This window comes from Lepisma saccharinum, chromosome 7 (assembly GCF_977018435.1).
Source record: "Lepisma saccharinum chromosome 7, izLepSacc3.1, whole genome shotgun sequence".
NCBI classification, from domain to species: Eukaryota; Metazoa; Arthropoda; class Insecta; order Zygentoma; family Lepismatidae; genus Lepisma; species Lepisma saccharinum.
Window position 1 is genome coordinate 10,667,227 of NC_139235.1, and position 16,730 is coordinate 10,683,956.

The 16,730-nt window shown below is 40.7% G+C and overlaps 1 protein-coding gene across 1 annotated transcript in view; it reads left to right on the forward strand.

The window, feature by feature from the left end:
• LOC145990134 (TBC1 domain family member 30) overlaps nucleotides 1-16,730 on the forward strand; it is a 185,478-nt gene that overhangs the window by 140,123 nt on the left and 28,625 nt on the right. The window contains exon 3 of the mRNA XM_083125797.1: nucleotides 6,550-6,677. Coding sequence (XP_082981923.1) covers nucleotides 6,550-6,677 — 128 coding nt within the window. The remainder of the gene's footprint in view (nucleotides 1-6,549; nucleotides 6,678-16,730) is intronic.

A 16,730-nucleotide genomic window follows, 5' to 3' on the forward strand; every position in this document is an offset into this window, starting at 1 on the left:
AAGGTGACCATTCTTCTAACGAGGCGTTCATTGGCTAATTTATTAACAACTTCTGCAAAGTTTTTATTTCTATTTTTTCTGTCTTACGTCACGTTTCTGCAGTGGCGTGATCAGGATTTTCTAAAGGGGGGTTACGCATATTTTTAGTCTGCCCTCATTTTACCATCATTACCTGCCTTTGACGTTCATTTTTATAGGAATACTGGGATAAAAAGGGGATATGAACCTCACCCACCTTCTCCTGGGCACACGACTGCTTTTCTGCCATGTTAGATCAATTGCTGTGGTGAGGATGAATGATGATTGTGAAGAGACAGTTCTCGAACCCGGAACCTGCCGTAGCAAAGTGACACCCATATTACTCATATATTGCCCTTCAAGAAGTGCCTGTCGACGTTGTTCACAATAACGTCTTCCTCTGCGCTCTTTCTATACCTAATTATCTTCAATTATTAAAAAGAACTCTTCTTCTGGTAGACACAAATTACGTCCGTACGTGTTCGCTAAATTGGATTACCCTTGCCATAAAAATTTCGACATTCATTTGTTCCCTAGGAACTGGACGTGACCAGCACGTTCATTAGGCATTTAGCTGGAATGAAATTTCACCTACCAACTTATCTCCATTGATCCTCTTTCGTCTAAAACTGCCTCGCTCTTGTTCTGAGCCTTTTTTTAAAATGGCAATTCACGACTTGATCCTGTGTGTCAAATTAAATTGAACACACAATGCAGAATCATAATAGATTTTACGTTCACCGAATTACTGAAATAATTTTTTGACAGTATGTTATTTTCTGTGAAAAATATATACAGGGTGATTCAGATTTTTTTACGGTTTTTATGTGGTCTATAGTTTTCAAGGACGTCATAGGAAAGTACTAGCTAAATGATCTAAAACCGTCAATTTCCGCTGCCAACTAACCTGTAAAAAGTTGACGGGATTACGATTTGATTTTACAAGTAAATGTATGTCCGATGCTTAGGCACATGATGACTATGTCTATTGACAAGATTTATGATTGCTAGTGTTGCCAGCTAAGCCGATATGCCTCTAAAGCAGTCCTAAAATCATTAAATGCTGAGCATGACCACATTGGTCGCAAATGACATGGCATCAGGCGTCGATAATTTCTTACGTACCTTTCTCACCCGAAAGTGACATAAAAATATAACGCCGACTTTAGAAACTGATTAACTTATAGAATTTCTTGTATGGAGTAAACTGATAATATTAAACTTGGAAAGATATCTCAATGGATGAGGCTTTATAACGTAGAAAACAGATTGTGTAAATATCTTTTACGGTTTTGAATGTCACGTGCGATCAAAGTTTGGGTTGAGCGACTTTTGAAACACCCTGTAGTTGCTATGCATAAACACTTGGCCATAACTGCTTAATACAACATATTTGAAATGTCATGTTATGGTACATAACAGAAAATGAGGTAGATTAAAAATAAGACAAGTCTGAGAATTCCAGTTTGGGGTTGCTTGTTTTAAATTCTTCCTTGGTTCACTTCATTCAAGCAGCTGGTAGTATGCTTCCCTGCCGAACTATACGCTGATAAGTGGATTTTAATAGCATATTTTAAATGGACATTTCTACCAACGCCGTAGACTTAGGCAACACACTTAATGACTTGCAAGGATGCGAGTATTTCAGTATCTAGGTGTCTCAATTTTATTGCTCGTGACTGTACACTACGACAACCTAATATATGAAAGTCGGTTTACGAAGCTGTGTCATAGAAGAACGTTACAGGAAATAGTATTCTTGTGGAAGTTGTTAAATAATGAAGTAGATGCTGAACATCTACTCTGCCAGATAAATTTTCGAATCCCGTCGCCAATAATTAGAACAAAGTTTTTCTTATAAAGAAGGCTAGATCGGAAATTAAAAAGAAATCTCCATTGTGGAGAATGTGCACCAGTTACAATAAATTGTTAATCAAGAATAACACCATTGACATCTTTTCTATGAACCTAAGGACCTCAGTAAAGCCACTATTAACACAATGACCTAAGCTTAAACACATAAGTTCGTATTTAAATTGTGTGATAAAGTGTGTGTGTATATATATAGGAAATAAATAAATAATAGTTCTGAATATTTAACACATTTGAGTTCCATTGGACTCATCTTCGTGATATGGTAGAAATCGTTGATTTTAGGGGAAGAGGGGAATTCACCTGCAGACAGGGGAGGTATGAGTGGCAGTTGATGGAAATTCCATCCATAAAAAAAGGACGTCTGGAATCACGCCAGGGGTCTCCCTTGTCGCACAACACGCCAGCAACCATGACGTCAGACGCGGAATGCCTCCGCGACAGGTTAGGTTTGCAGCAACTTCTCGCACATATAGACCCAATACTGTGGATTTTCTCACTGTCTGTGATATGAACAGCTCGGGGCTGAGGCAAGACTGGCACGGAAGATGCTGAGCCCCGGTCTCGTGTGGGTTATTACTATACCTCGGATTTTAGTTTTTTTTAACCTATTTTGTCCTTTACAGGTAAATAAGAAATACGAAATTATGTCTACGTCTCATTAGAAAACGCAGCAACTGACAAAGTCTTATTTTGCTTGTTAGAACCTATTTTAGATTTATGCGCCTAAATCAAACTTTTTTTTTTTAGATTTTTATGTATTTTTTAAGGTTTGTAAGGATTTTTGTATCATCTTGCTTTGGTACCGAAAAAAGTGATGAACGTGTTTGAAACAAACTTTCTGTCGATTTATCTTCCTACAAGTCTATGATGTTTCTCAAAGTTCTAAACAAAGCAAAATGTCTGGCGCCACTGTTTCCTGCACGGTCCAAAGTGCAAATTTCTTATCGGTGTGGTGTTGCTCACCCAGTTCTGTGCTTTGTGGCATCCATGACTTGCAAAGTAACGTTTCAACATTCAAATTTGCACCACTGACTTCTTGTTGAAATATCATGTTAAATACGTAAGATGATCCTCACAGACAAAACGCGGAGATTGACTGTGGATAAAATGAAACAAATTGTTGTGTGTTCAACTAGAATTCCTGGTTTTAAAGGCGAATTTTTTTTAAAAATTCAAGGGTACAGGCAGATATTTTCTAAATTTCATCCTTACGTATTATCGCCTCTCAGCACACACACACACACACACACACACACACACACACACACACACACACACACACACACACACACACACACACACACACACACAATATACAGAGCATTCACTGACATTCGCTACGAGACTCGGCGGCAAACGGCCCGGCATCAGCGCTTGTCTTTCTTGGTGAACGGGTCCGCGACAGTCGCACGCTACGGTCTGTTTTTTTTTTCGCTCTCCCTGCCTTCGCTCTCTTTCCCTTTCTGTTGACGTTGCAGACTGTCGGCAGTATAATCCTCCCTCGGAAGTTGTGCTGTGTCGTGTCCGTGTGTTGAAGATTGTGGCTTAATATGGCACCACACAAGTTTACATTACAACAAAGGATATATCTTGTCGAGTGGTACTTCGAAAAGAGGAATTGTGAAGAAGTGCGACGACGTTTTTCAACGAAATTTCCTAGTGTTCCTGTTCCACATAGGACCAGTATATTAAACCTCGTAAAAACGTTTAGAGTAACAGGGTCAGTTCTAAATAAAATTGGAAAGAAAAATGGGGAAATCTAAAAAATAAAGTATACAAAGACAATCCGCACACCATCCGTGAGTTAAAAGAGAGTATTGTACGAGAAATGGGGAGAATTACAGTAGACGAACTTGCACGTGTAAATGCCAATTTCCTTGGGAGATTCCAGGAATGTGTTGCAGCGGAGGAACATAATTTTCAACACCTTCTGTAGTCAAGTTTAGTACACAATGTGAAAACTGTAATTTTAAAAGCCGACTCTAGCGACTGTCGCTGACCCGTTCACCGGGAAAGACAAGCGCTGATGCCGGGCCGCTTGCCTCCCGAGTCTCGTAGCGAATGTCAGGGAATGCCCTGTATATTAACAATATGAAGTGTCTGTGTGATTGCAATGTATCCAAAAATTAAAATTTTGTTTTTATCGGTTCTACCTAATCAGTATTTTTCCTGAATTTTGAACCTTTTTACATTTTTTGGAACCTACTCCAGGCTTTTTTGAGGATAATTTGAGATTTTTTGAACCTATTCTAGGATTTTTAGAACATATTTTACGATTTTAGAACCTATTTTAGGATTTTAGAACCTATTTTAGGATTTTAGAGCGTATTTTAGAAACCTAAAGGCACTCTTCTTAGAACATAAAAATCCGACGTCTAGATATTACTAAAACTTGCTGCACAGTTAACCTGTCGCGGGGTTTACGTTTTCAGGTTAGGTCTTGGTTGTGTTAGATAAAATACACTGCAAACGTATTATTTGTGCTAATAGAACTAAGCCTAACTTAACAACGAAGCCATTTATCCTAACAATGAAAATATTCCGCGTTAACGTCAGAACGCGGGGTTGCTAGCGCGTTGTGCGAAAAGGGAGACCCTCACACCAGAACACGTGACGAGCCATCGTGATGTTCCGAGTGGAAGTAGTGACACATTTGGGTCAGTCTCCTTCCGTGCAGAACCAGTGATCAGAGTCTTTCTTCCGTTGAGACTTCGAAATGAAAGAAGCGAATTGCCTCGATTGAGCGATATGGGGTGTTTTGTCTAGTATTATCCTTGAGCAGAAAAGACAACAGTTTCGTGAATGTAAGTTTGTATACCGTTGCTCAAGCGGTGTGCAATCGGTATTAGCAACCATAAGCGAATATTAACTTGATATCGAATTCCTATCTCGCTCAGAGTTGCAAAGTTACTTTTCTTTGATTAACATTACCAGTTCTGTAGTCCCAAAAGTTTCGCAGGGTATGTGCTAAGTTTTGTCAAGCGTTAAATGGAGACCTTGTTTCCGTAAACTTTGGATTGTGTTTCCATTAAAAATATGGATGAAAGCATTTAACTTCTACAAAAAAATGGTGAAATATTGATGATGATATACCCATAAATTTCATAAAATAGGCATTTTTAAAATAAAAAAAATGTTAAACGCGTAACATGTTATTGTGTTTTATTTTCTTGCTAATATTGCTTTCATGAATTATCAGTTTCTATGAAAAACCTAAAAAAAATAACAGAAAAGGCAATAGTTTTCTCATTTATTGCAATTTCCGTGTTTACTGTAATGAAACAGACCTCAATTGGCGCGTTTATTTTATAGCCTTTATTTATAGTCTGCGGCCAATTGTTGTGTAAAGAGGAACAAAAAAATTGTTGAGATTTTCGCATAAGACTTACTCGATCGAAATCTCAAGTTATGCAACATCAAACGTCCACATTGGTTTTGATAACAAAAGGCAGATCTCAATAAGCTCACTGGAGTTATTGCCAAATTACATAAATAAATATAAACGAAAGGAAAGTAGAAGGTATTCGCCGCGAAATGCTGCAATAGTTTGTCTGCTAGTAGCGGCGATTAGGGGGGCTAGAGGGGCAGTTGCCCCCCCCCCCCCCGCTTTTCGCCACTTTTGCCCCCGCACTATGCTAAACCTTATCTACAAAGGGAAATATACTGTCTTTGCCCCCCAGTTTTGGCACCTTAGCCCCCGGTTTTGGAACCCAATCGCCGCCACTGTATGTCTGCGCATGGTTTTAGATATGATTGTCCGAAATATGTGCTTATTTAGTACTTTTTATGTAAATACAGTAAAACCTCGTTAATGCGGACCCCGATAAGTCGGACATCGCTTAATCCGGACAGGCAAAAGGCAAAGAAAAGAAAGTAGAATATGGATATCGCGTATGAACGTACTGCATTGTATGCACAGTATTGCTTTACATTTTACTGTACTGTGTATTTAGGCCTGTGCCCTTTAAGTACACCATAATAAACCTGTTTTGTTGCTATAAATGGAGTTTTAATGCACTTTCTACTGTTCTTTTAGGTTGATTTCAGTTAATCCGAACTTTCGTTAAACCGGTCAACTTATCCCCTCCCCATTAGTACGGATTAACGAGGTTTTACTGTACATATTTAGTTATTTTCACCAAAATATGGAGTTAAATATGGACTTAAATTTGTAAAAATTTACCTTTTCAATAATATAACACTACACAAGCTACAGAAAATACAGTACGCTTACATTGAGATTAATTGTAAAACATCACAAAATATGTTTTCATTTTCTGTTTCCAAAATAATGAATAACAAAATTTGTTGTAAGTGTTCCAATGTGAATTTCCTGCTGTTTTCTCTTAAAACTGATTTATATAATGGCTAAAACTGCGTTCAATAGCGCAAGAAATAATGGGAGTGTTCTTGAAATGTGTCAGTTATTCGCAAGAAATTCATCCAACTATTTCGGACACAACGAGGACACGACATTGTTGAGCGAATATGGAGTATATGTTCTGAAATATGGAAATAATATGTAAAAATAATGAAAGTATGAGCAATGATGCACAAAGTATAACTGATTTCAGCTTCGTACATAAATATGTATTTAGATACTAAAATATATAAAAAATTCTAACACCTTTTTAATTATCCTTCATATTCTTTCAGCTCAAGACACGAGGATGAGGTTCAGCGTGGTTCCTTTCCCAGGGGACAGTGGCTTCACCCAGTGGCACGACGCCATGAAAATGGTTGCTCGGCTGCCGGGAGGGATACCTGCGGAATTTAGGAGACGGGTGAGTGGTACAGTCAGCTTACTTTCATAAAATCTGTGCTGGTACCTTTTGGTCATAATTAGAGCTCACCTGCTTAGAATCCTCTCGAGCCCGTTCGATTGCGTTGAGGTTACGAAGACCATGGGGAAGCGAACGCTGACGTTAAAAAATAGTTCAAATTTTCACCAACAGGTGGAAATATGGCGTTAGAATAACGACAATGAGAAATCTGACATGCAAAACACTTGTTGTCAGTACAGAAGTATTGAATGTGCACATCGTTAACGTGAATGACCCTTTCGAAACGTTAACACAGCGTGGTCAATGATTCAACAGCAGGATGTTGTTCACTGTGCACCAGATTTCAGCGCCACATTTCCACCTGGTGGAGAAACTTTGAACTTTTTTTTCGTTCCCCTTTGCTTCCCAATGTTCTCCATAGTCTCTATACAAAGTTAGGTTCTAAAAAGTGTGCTTTTAGGTTCCTAAAATAGGCTCTAAAATCCTAAAATAGATTCGAAAACCTTAAAATAGGTTCTAAAAATCCTAAAATAGGTCCTAAAAAGCTTAAGTTAAGCTTGAAAAATTCTGAAGTAGGTTCAAGGAAACTTAAAATAGTTCATCATTCCTGATAAATGCTGATTAGGTATAGTCACCGGCAATGAAAATGGAACACTTAGATCTTCCATAACGTTATGTGTGTTGCCTAACCCTACGGCGATGGCAGAACTTACCATTGGAAATTTGATATTAAAATCCACTCTTCGCCGTATAGTTAGGCATAGATTTTCCACAGTAAAACTCCGCAATTTTGTCTGTGAGGATCATCTTATATGCTGGAAATAATCTTTCAACAAAAACATAGTCAGTGGTGCCAACTTCAAAGCTGAAATGTTAGTTTGCCACAAATCACCGAAGTGACGCAAAAGTGAGCAAGACCACACAGATCAGACAACTTTGGATTGTACAGGTAACAGTGGCACAAGACATTTTGCTTTGTTTAGAGCTTTGAGAAATCACCATGGATTTGGAGGAAGGGAAATCGACAGAGAGGACGTTTCAAACACGTTCGTCATTGAAGTTTTTCATGACCAAACCATGCAAATACCTCTGTGTGACATAAAAATCCTGTAAAACCTCTATAAATCTATAAAAAACTAAAAAAGGCTTGATTTAGGCGCATAAACCTAAAACAAGCAAAATAGGTTTTTTAGGCACTATAAAACGTCACCAGTTCTTGCGTTTTTTTTATCGAAACGCTGACATAAGTTATTATTTGTTACATACCTGTAAAGGAATAAATAGGTTATAAACTTAAAACCCGAGGTCTAGTTATGAGTCTCTAATGGGATGTAACGAACTCTCCTAGGCATTCTTAACCAAAAATCTGATTCAGACTTTCACTATAGCTTTTTAAAATTATACATTGTCATTCAATAGGCTTACGACGCCTATAGTGGGCAGTCTCTCGCGTGCGTGTCTAGCTTCTTCGGGCAGGGCTTTTCAAGCGCGGGCTTTTCAAACTTGCCGCGAAGTACAAAGAACAGTCGTAGCTCGAGAACTAATTGTCGTAGAGAAATGACTTTTTTCCCGGAATGTCAGGCCTTTGAGCAGAGATGGAATTTATACTTTGCATCTCCCAACAATGCAAGTTAAATGAACAACAGCAAGATGACTTTAAAGGAAATAGTATTCGTCGTGGTATCGTAGTACATTCGTACAACCATGCGAAGTTTCGTTGAAAAATAAGCAGATACTTCCGGAGGCAAAAATAATCACAAAGTATAAGAACGGCAGCGTTGGCCGCTTACGGTTAGAAACATTCCGAAATTTCCCTTGACGCGTCGGCCGTATGGACGCTGGAAAAAACAAATTTACAGCGAATCACGACAAAAGATCACTCTTTGAAGACATGTAACGACTGTCTCCTAATATCGAAAACACAATTCGAATCATGCAACATCGGAAACTTTTGAAAATTTGGCCATCGCCCGCTAGACCTCAAATTGTAGCAGGTATTCTTTTGGTCTCATTATTGCATGTAAAATTGCCATATATCAGTAAAAAGAGATGGTTGAAGCGTTCTAGCCACACTTTATAAGATCTACCACATCTACAAAGCATCACCCAAAAAAATTCAGCTTGCCATTCCTTGGCCCTTAACCTGTTTGCGCCATCGGAGGTTCTACAACCCGAGCCCCAATCCCATGCGCAATAAGAAAGAAAACGTCGTTTGGCGCATGCTGGGGCTCGGGAGTAAGGAATGCTATGAGCGACCGACCTTGCGATAGCCGTGCGCGGAGCAGCAAGCACACACGGTAGCGCAGGAAATCATACTCACCGTACATTTACAACCTTGGTGACAATGAAGTTCGACCAGAAAGGAATACGTGATTAAATGCATAGAGGCATAGGCGGTGGAATGGGTGACCCGCAGAAGTGACGCATGTGTGTAAGAGGAGGCGTGTGAGCAGGCAAGAATCGTCATCCCAGCATGTTGCACCCAAGGTCACGTAAAGAACGAAAACGGGGAACTATACGCGTGACATTGAACTTCGACCAGGCACCAGACCCATACCAAAAATTCCAGATAGTGGCGCATTCGACGGAAGCATGACGTCACGGACACGATAAGGGAGTCCGCCGTATATAAGCGCGTGCTGTGCACCGAGGAACCGCAGTGCATCATCACCATGGCCAGGGGCAAACCTATTGACAACACCGTGAGGAGAAGAGTGGTGGAGTTGCAACGGGATGGACTCAGTGAACGGGAAATAGGGCGCCAACTGAACTTACTCAAGTCAACCGTCCACTGCATCATCAAACACCACCAAAATACGGGTACTACAGAGCCAGGTAAGGCCCCCGGTCGAAAACGCCTGTTGAGCGTGCGTGACCTACGGATATTTAGGCGCTATATCCAGACCAACAATCATGTTTCTGTGGCCGAATTACGACTGTGGACTCGCGAACGCTTTCACATTAAAGTGCCAACCAGAACCATTCGCCGTTACCTACAGCGATGCGGTTACCGAGTGTACAAGGCGAAACGTAAACCCTTCCTTTCCATGTTGAACAAAGGCAATCGACTACGGTGGGCACGAATGTACCGGGGATGGACATTTCGGCAGTGGAACAGGGTTTTGTGGACGGACGAATCCATTTTCAATGTTGTGTACGGGAAAATACGGAAAACAGTCATTTGTCGGAAGGAGGAACAGAATGAAGCAAAATGTTATGCACGTCGGGTACAGAAACCTGCGTCAGTGATGGTATGGGGATGCATGACGGCATCTGGGGTTGGCCCACTACACGTCTGTGAGGGCATTGTGAATGCACACGCCTATACACGCATACTTGAGCGGCATCTTCCCACAGTGCGAAGGCACCTGTTCCACAGGCTGCGTCTCATTTTTCAACACGACAATGCCAGGCCTCATACAGCGCGGCTGACAAGAGAATGGTTGACTCGCCATCACGTACGTGTCTCCCCGATGGCGCAGTGGTAGCGTCGTCGCCTTGTAATCAAGGGGTCCCAGGTTCGATACCTGGTGGAGGCACAAGTGGTTCGGATCCCACTTTAAACTGTAGGTCCAGTCCCGATTAGCCTTACTGTGCATAAAGTGGACTTTAAACACCAAATCAATCAATCAATCAATCGCCATCACGTGCGAACTCTGCCATGGCCATCATCGAGTCCCGACCTCTCGCCCATTGAGAACGTGTAGCGTGTTCTTAAGCGACGTGTGCAACAGAGGGGACCCACGACAGTGGCTGCTCTTATCGCCTGCCTGCAGGAGGAATGGCACCGCATCGATGTGGAATACCTTGAACGACTCGTCCGCAGCATGCCCCGACGCATTGCCACAGTTATTCGCCGACGGGGCGGCGTCACACCATGGTAAACAGGATCCCCTCTAACAGTGGTCGAACTTCAATGTCACGTGTAGATGGACGAAAATGTTTTATTTTGTGTGGACACCATACATTGCTGCGTTGCAGCGGAAATTTATGTTTTCCTTTGTTTCATGTAGCCTGCTGAATAAAATATGTTCAGCATATGCATGTGTTCTCCTTCTTTCACAACGTACTCCTATATTTGTGACTGGTCGAACTTCATTGTCACTAAGGTTGTACTACTTGATTAATGATCCGCTCATCTTCTCCGCCTACGTCAACATTAAGTTTACGTGCACCATTTCCATTACCATGAAATGTTTTCCAAGACATCGTAGCTTAATGTGAAGTTGCAATAATCAGATTTCTGCTTTATGCAAGGCACATTCTAGAAACAAAACAGCAGCAACTTCTAATGGCGATCCAACATTGTTAATGGAGCATCCTGAATTTTCTCAACGGTTTATCTTGCAGTCTAATTTGTCGGCAAAATTTACTGCTCAATGAATTCTCGCGGTTCCGTGATTATCATCACAGTGTTGGCATCCGAAGCAGAAGTTTCGTAATGTTCCTGCACCATCTCAAAGAGAAAAAGAGACTCAGGAAGACGTTAAGGACCTCCTCTTAAGAAATCGCAACTTCTTCATTCAGCTCTCGCATTAGGGGGTTATTTTCACAAGCCTAACTCAATCATTTGCTTTAACTCGAGTCGAAACTTTTGACGGAGCTAGGAAAAGCAACCGCCATTAAGGTGTTAATGGGAAACTAATCAAGTTTCCTTCAAAATTTCTGGCTTCATGACGTCTTCTCGCTCAGTTACCTTTCCCTCGGTAATTTGTGCGGTAACAAGTCGTGCAGACAGGGTAATCGACTTACGGTGAATGATGTGACAGCATTTTCGGTGATGACGTCACTGCTGTGAGAGGGCAATTTCTGCACGAAGCAACCTGTGATTGGATGCGGTTGCAACCGAAGAAAGGATATTAATTTTCCCGTCGAAACATAAGCGCGATCGGACCAATTGGGGGGGGGGGGGGAGAGATGGTTGGTGACATTTCTCCCATGGTATGGAGAAGGGAGAACTTTTTCTCTGACGGTTGAACCGAAACAAATAAACTTTTGCCAGAAGATTAAATTTACGTTTCTCGCTGTTACTTTTCTACTTTTTGTACTCATCGCGACAATGAGGAGGAATGATGAACTGATGGAATAGATACGACAAATACAATAATAAAACAACGCCTTAACCAGAGTTAAAACTTCGTAGCAGCAGATTGACGGCCCTTAAACACAGTAGGATAATTCGAAGAGCTTGATTTGGTTTATTTTACTTCGCCTTTTTTCCCCATTTTTGGCTAATTTGCAAAGATGAGGATGAGTGATGATGTATTGAAATTGATGAATGGACACTCACAAACAGGCCAGGATTCGAACCCGGGACCCCTGACGTCGTAGCGCGATGTCCTAACCACTCTGCCAAGGGGGCTGGCGATAATTCGAAGAGAGTCGCCCCACCTAAAGAGACAATTGGCTGCAAAAGCTACATTTTGTAGACAAGTGGTATACTTATATTTTTAATCCTACCCTAATTTAGTATTGTTTCAAAAAATATAAATATGCTGACCAAGGCAGTAATTTATTTTCTTCATCAGACTCTGTATCAAGTACAAAAGTAACAAGATACACAAAAAGGGCATTATATATACACAAACTTTACTCCCTCCAGACTATTTGAAAGTTGTTAGGAACTTTCTAGCAGGTGGCTTTCACTTTCCAACTGTACTTTCACCTAAAAGGCTAAACATAATTACTTTCATATAGAATGTGAAGAGATATTCATATAGAATATCTCACGCTCTTTTTCCTTCATTTTTCTCCCTTCTCCTCTCCTCTTTCTCTCTTGTCCTTTCCACTCTTTCTAACACTTTCTTCCATTCTTTGTTTAACTTCAGTCCCCCATTCCAGTTCATTGTGTCTTCTTCACCTTTCTTCTCTATTTCCTTGGCTTCCTTCCATTTTCTCACTAGCATTCTCTTCTCCCTTCCTCACTTAATTACCTAAAGGTAATTAAGTGCTCACTGCTTCGGTACCCAGTGGAGGCACATTGTCGTTCGGATCCCACTTTATAATGTAAGTTCAGTCCCGGTTAGCCTGCCTGTGCATAAGATGGACAGGAAATAAACTTCAAGTAATACACCTCATGTTATATCCGATTCTTGTATATTTTCCCTCAAATCGTAATTCCTAATTCTTGTCTCGTTACACACGAAGGAAAATGCATATAATTACATAAAGACTCAGAGCCTACTCTATAAAGAAGACTTCGCACAGAGGAGTCCGTCACTTTAACGATTCTCGTAATCCTAACTTGATGTCCGTGGACGAATGCGTGCAAGTGTCCAATATATCTCGTGAAAAAGAGTAGTGTGAAGTTGACGACACAGTTAATGGCTGCGTCAAAGTTACTTGAGCGAATCTAGTGGTTCACCTGTCCTAATGGGGACCGTCACGCAAGGAGCTTGGCTTCGATTCGGTGGGTGGACATTTCTCATCTGTAATCACTGTTCCAGTGACATTGACAGCTGGTTTTTCCTCCATCACGTTCATCAATATGCTACACTGGGGTAAGGATCAAAGGTTTTAGATTGTTAGTCGACTTCATGCACAGATAGGCTAATCTGGGCAGGACCTACAGTTTAAAGTTGGATCTGAACCACTGTGACCATACGTTCCGTTTTGAACGGGACAGTCCCGTTTCAGAGGTATGTCCCTGTCGTCCCGTCGATATTATTAAAACCCACTGTTTGTCCCGTTTTATAAAAGTCTAGGAGTTATACCCTGTCCCAGCTAGCTGTGGAGCAAGGCTGAGCATAGCGTCAGAGAAGCGAAGGAAATCGAGTGGCCAGAGCGAAGCACGCTGCTGGGAAGGCTGGTAAGTGCAGTGGCTTTCCTCCACTCCATGTAACCCCGTTCCCTCTCGCGTGTTCATTGGTGGAGCCGTCTCGCGTCACTGCTTGGGGAGAGACTTGTTTTCGTTTGCCTGCTCCACAGTTAGCTGGGACGGAGTATAGCTTGAAATCCAAGTCTAAATTTGAGAGACATTTGATGCTAAAAAAAAATATATTGCATTGCTTTGTGCATGTTCCGTTATTTGCATGGCCAAGAACGATGCATGCAGTTTCCATACGGAATTGCAACAAGATGTTAAAGTTCCTATGTCTTGGAAAAAACTCAGAAGACAAATCTTGTGTTGTGTGTCTGATATGTTGGATAAGGTTTTCGGGGAGATTTATAAACGGTTGGTGAAGAATAAAGCTGCTCTCAAGAATATGGCCTCTTCTGATAAATACATCTGGCTGGCACTCATCAACTTCAGTGTAGGACGAACATCAAAGGTTGACGAGAAGGGAGGAGAAACCCGCTGTAATTCATACCGAGATTTAATAATGAATTACCTTTTGACAACTGGAGATCATATTTCACTTATTGTTTATGATGTCTCATTTATGTGATCCATCCTTTAGTAAATAATAATTTTAATACGTTAATTATAACAATTTTATAATTAGTCGTAACTGAGTTTTCAGAAGCGGGGTAAATTGATCTCCTTGGGTTGTCCCGTTTTTGAGTAAAAATGTTATGGTCACCTTAAATGTTCCTCCTCCGGATATCGTACCCGGGACCCCTTGATTACAAGCCGACAACGTTACCACTACGCCATCGGGAAGGCTCCTTAAGGTTCAAAGGGTCATGCACATTGGACAATGCTTGCATGACAAGGCAAGGATTTCCCATTAATTTGCCATTCCATTAAGTTTACATTAATTTCTTAAGATTGGCTTCAAAGTGAAGCTGCCTAAGATTATGCCAGCCTCTGTGACAGAGTGGTTAGCGTATCGTGTTACGATACAGGAAGTCTTAAGTTACAATTCATTCTCATCGTCGCAATTGACCTAGAGGGGCAGAAAAGTGACGTAAAATACGAATAGAAGTAAGTAGTATTGCGCAATATATCGTCCATACGATATATCGCGATATTGAAAAAATATCGTCCAGGCGATATCAACTAGACGATATATCGTCACGATATTTTGGCGATATATATCATGTCGGCCATATATTGTCACGATATATCGTCACGATATTTGGCGATATATATCGCGATATCAGATTTCTGATATCGTCCATCTCTAGAAGTAAGTTACTTGTTTATTTTAGGTTTCTCACAACTGTATATGACAACATTACCAATTAGTACAAAGTGGCAGTCAAATAACGCTGCATCACTAAAATACAAATACTTTGTTTTGAATATTTCTGCTCAATATCTAGAATAGAAGCGATGTACTTGAGTAGCTACTCAGCACACTTGTTAGTGTTGCCCACGAGACGAGACTTTGGCCTGTCTCGTCTCGTGGAGTCTCTTGGAAATGCTGTCTCGTCTCTAAAATATTCGTTTGTCTTATGGCACATGGTCAATCTCGTCTCGTCTCGAATTTTTAAAAGCCTGTCCCGTCTCGTCCCGTGGGCAACACTAACACTTGTGGACAAGACACAGGACGATATAAACTCACAGATAATTTTACTGTCTGTATGCTCCAGAAGAGTACTTCGTTAGTCTCAAAGAATTCAGTTTTAAGGTTTACGATACTGAAAGAGAGGCTGGCCTCTACGCGTCTTCCGAAAAAGGTCACCTCCCCTTGCACCCTAAGCTGAAAGGTTTAGCACACATGATCCTTGCACCAGTTTCCGAGCAAAGTGTTTACTTCTTGGAGAAGGAGAGTGAGGGTCGCAGCAGGGAGCAACCGAAGAGAAACTCGTCCTTTCCTTTTCAGCGTTCAAGAGCTTTGAAGAGCTCGATTTCTATGGCTAAATTTACCCAGAGTTCAATCGGGAGTGGCTGAACGAGGGAGATTTACTCGAAACACGAGAAAACGTCACTCTCGCTTCACAGAAGGCGGGTTCTGTTTCAGGCCATATCGCTACTCTGCCTTCGACTGTTTAGGGACGGAAATTGAAAATTTCTTCCATCGCCTACGAAGCAGCTGATGGCGTTGACTGTCGCAGTCGCTTCCGATATCGAAAACAGGCGAGTTGGCAGGGAAAAGGTCTGCAAAAGAGATAACGGTGTTTGCAGGTGTAACGGAAACGTTGAGACTTGTGACATCCACGTTCCTGGCAGTGATTGGTGTGGCAGTTGTGACAGCTTTTCATTTCTTGTGTATTGACGCGTTCCTTTCAATTTTATAATAAACATTTTCCCCATACATACTTGAAACGAGAACACTTTTGAATTATGTATTATAGAGAAAATCCATTTAAATTACCTAAGCTAAACTTCTATTCTTTACATATGTGAAACGACACTTTTGAAGTTTGTATTGTAGACACAGTTCCTCTCAATTACATACTACGTGCTAAACCTTTATTCTAATCTTCTCGGGTGAAATCTAGCCTTTTATACTTTCCTCAAGATTAATACAGATGAAACAATTTTAGGTAGAAAATGTGCTTTATGCAAGAGTGACATCTACATACATTTCAGTCCAAGATTACATAGACAGTAATTACGTACTACTCAATACAAAAAAACACGATACGAAATACATAAGGCAATCCATAATAAACCAAAGATATAACGCGACATATATATTGTATGGTACACAAAAAAAGCAAATGTTCTTTCATAACAGGGTACACCAGTAACATATAACGATGACGTAACCTAAAACAAGGTTCATATCACGTGAAAAAACAATTTAAGTTCAAGATGGTGGATGGTTTTACATTCAGGAGACGTTTGTAGATTAAATTGTTTTTTCTCTACTTGCAGAAGCTTGATAATAGGAAAGTTATTGCAGATCAGACAATATTTTGTTTATAATCCTTTTTCCAGTTTCTACGACGTCAGGGGTCCCGGGTTCGAATCCCGGCCTGGGCATGGATGTTTGTGAGTGTCCGTTCATCAATTTAATCATATCATCACTCATCCCCATCTTCGCATTTGAGCCAAAAGTGGCACAAGAAGCGAAGTAAAATAAAGCAAATCAATCAATCAATACTCACCAGTTTATCAGGACTTGATCGGTACCATGAAACTGTGTATATGCGGGAATGAAATCTGTGGTCCTTCAATTAGAAAACATATTGTTAACTAAGGAAATGTTCCAGATAATA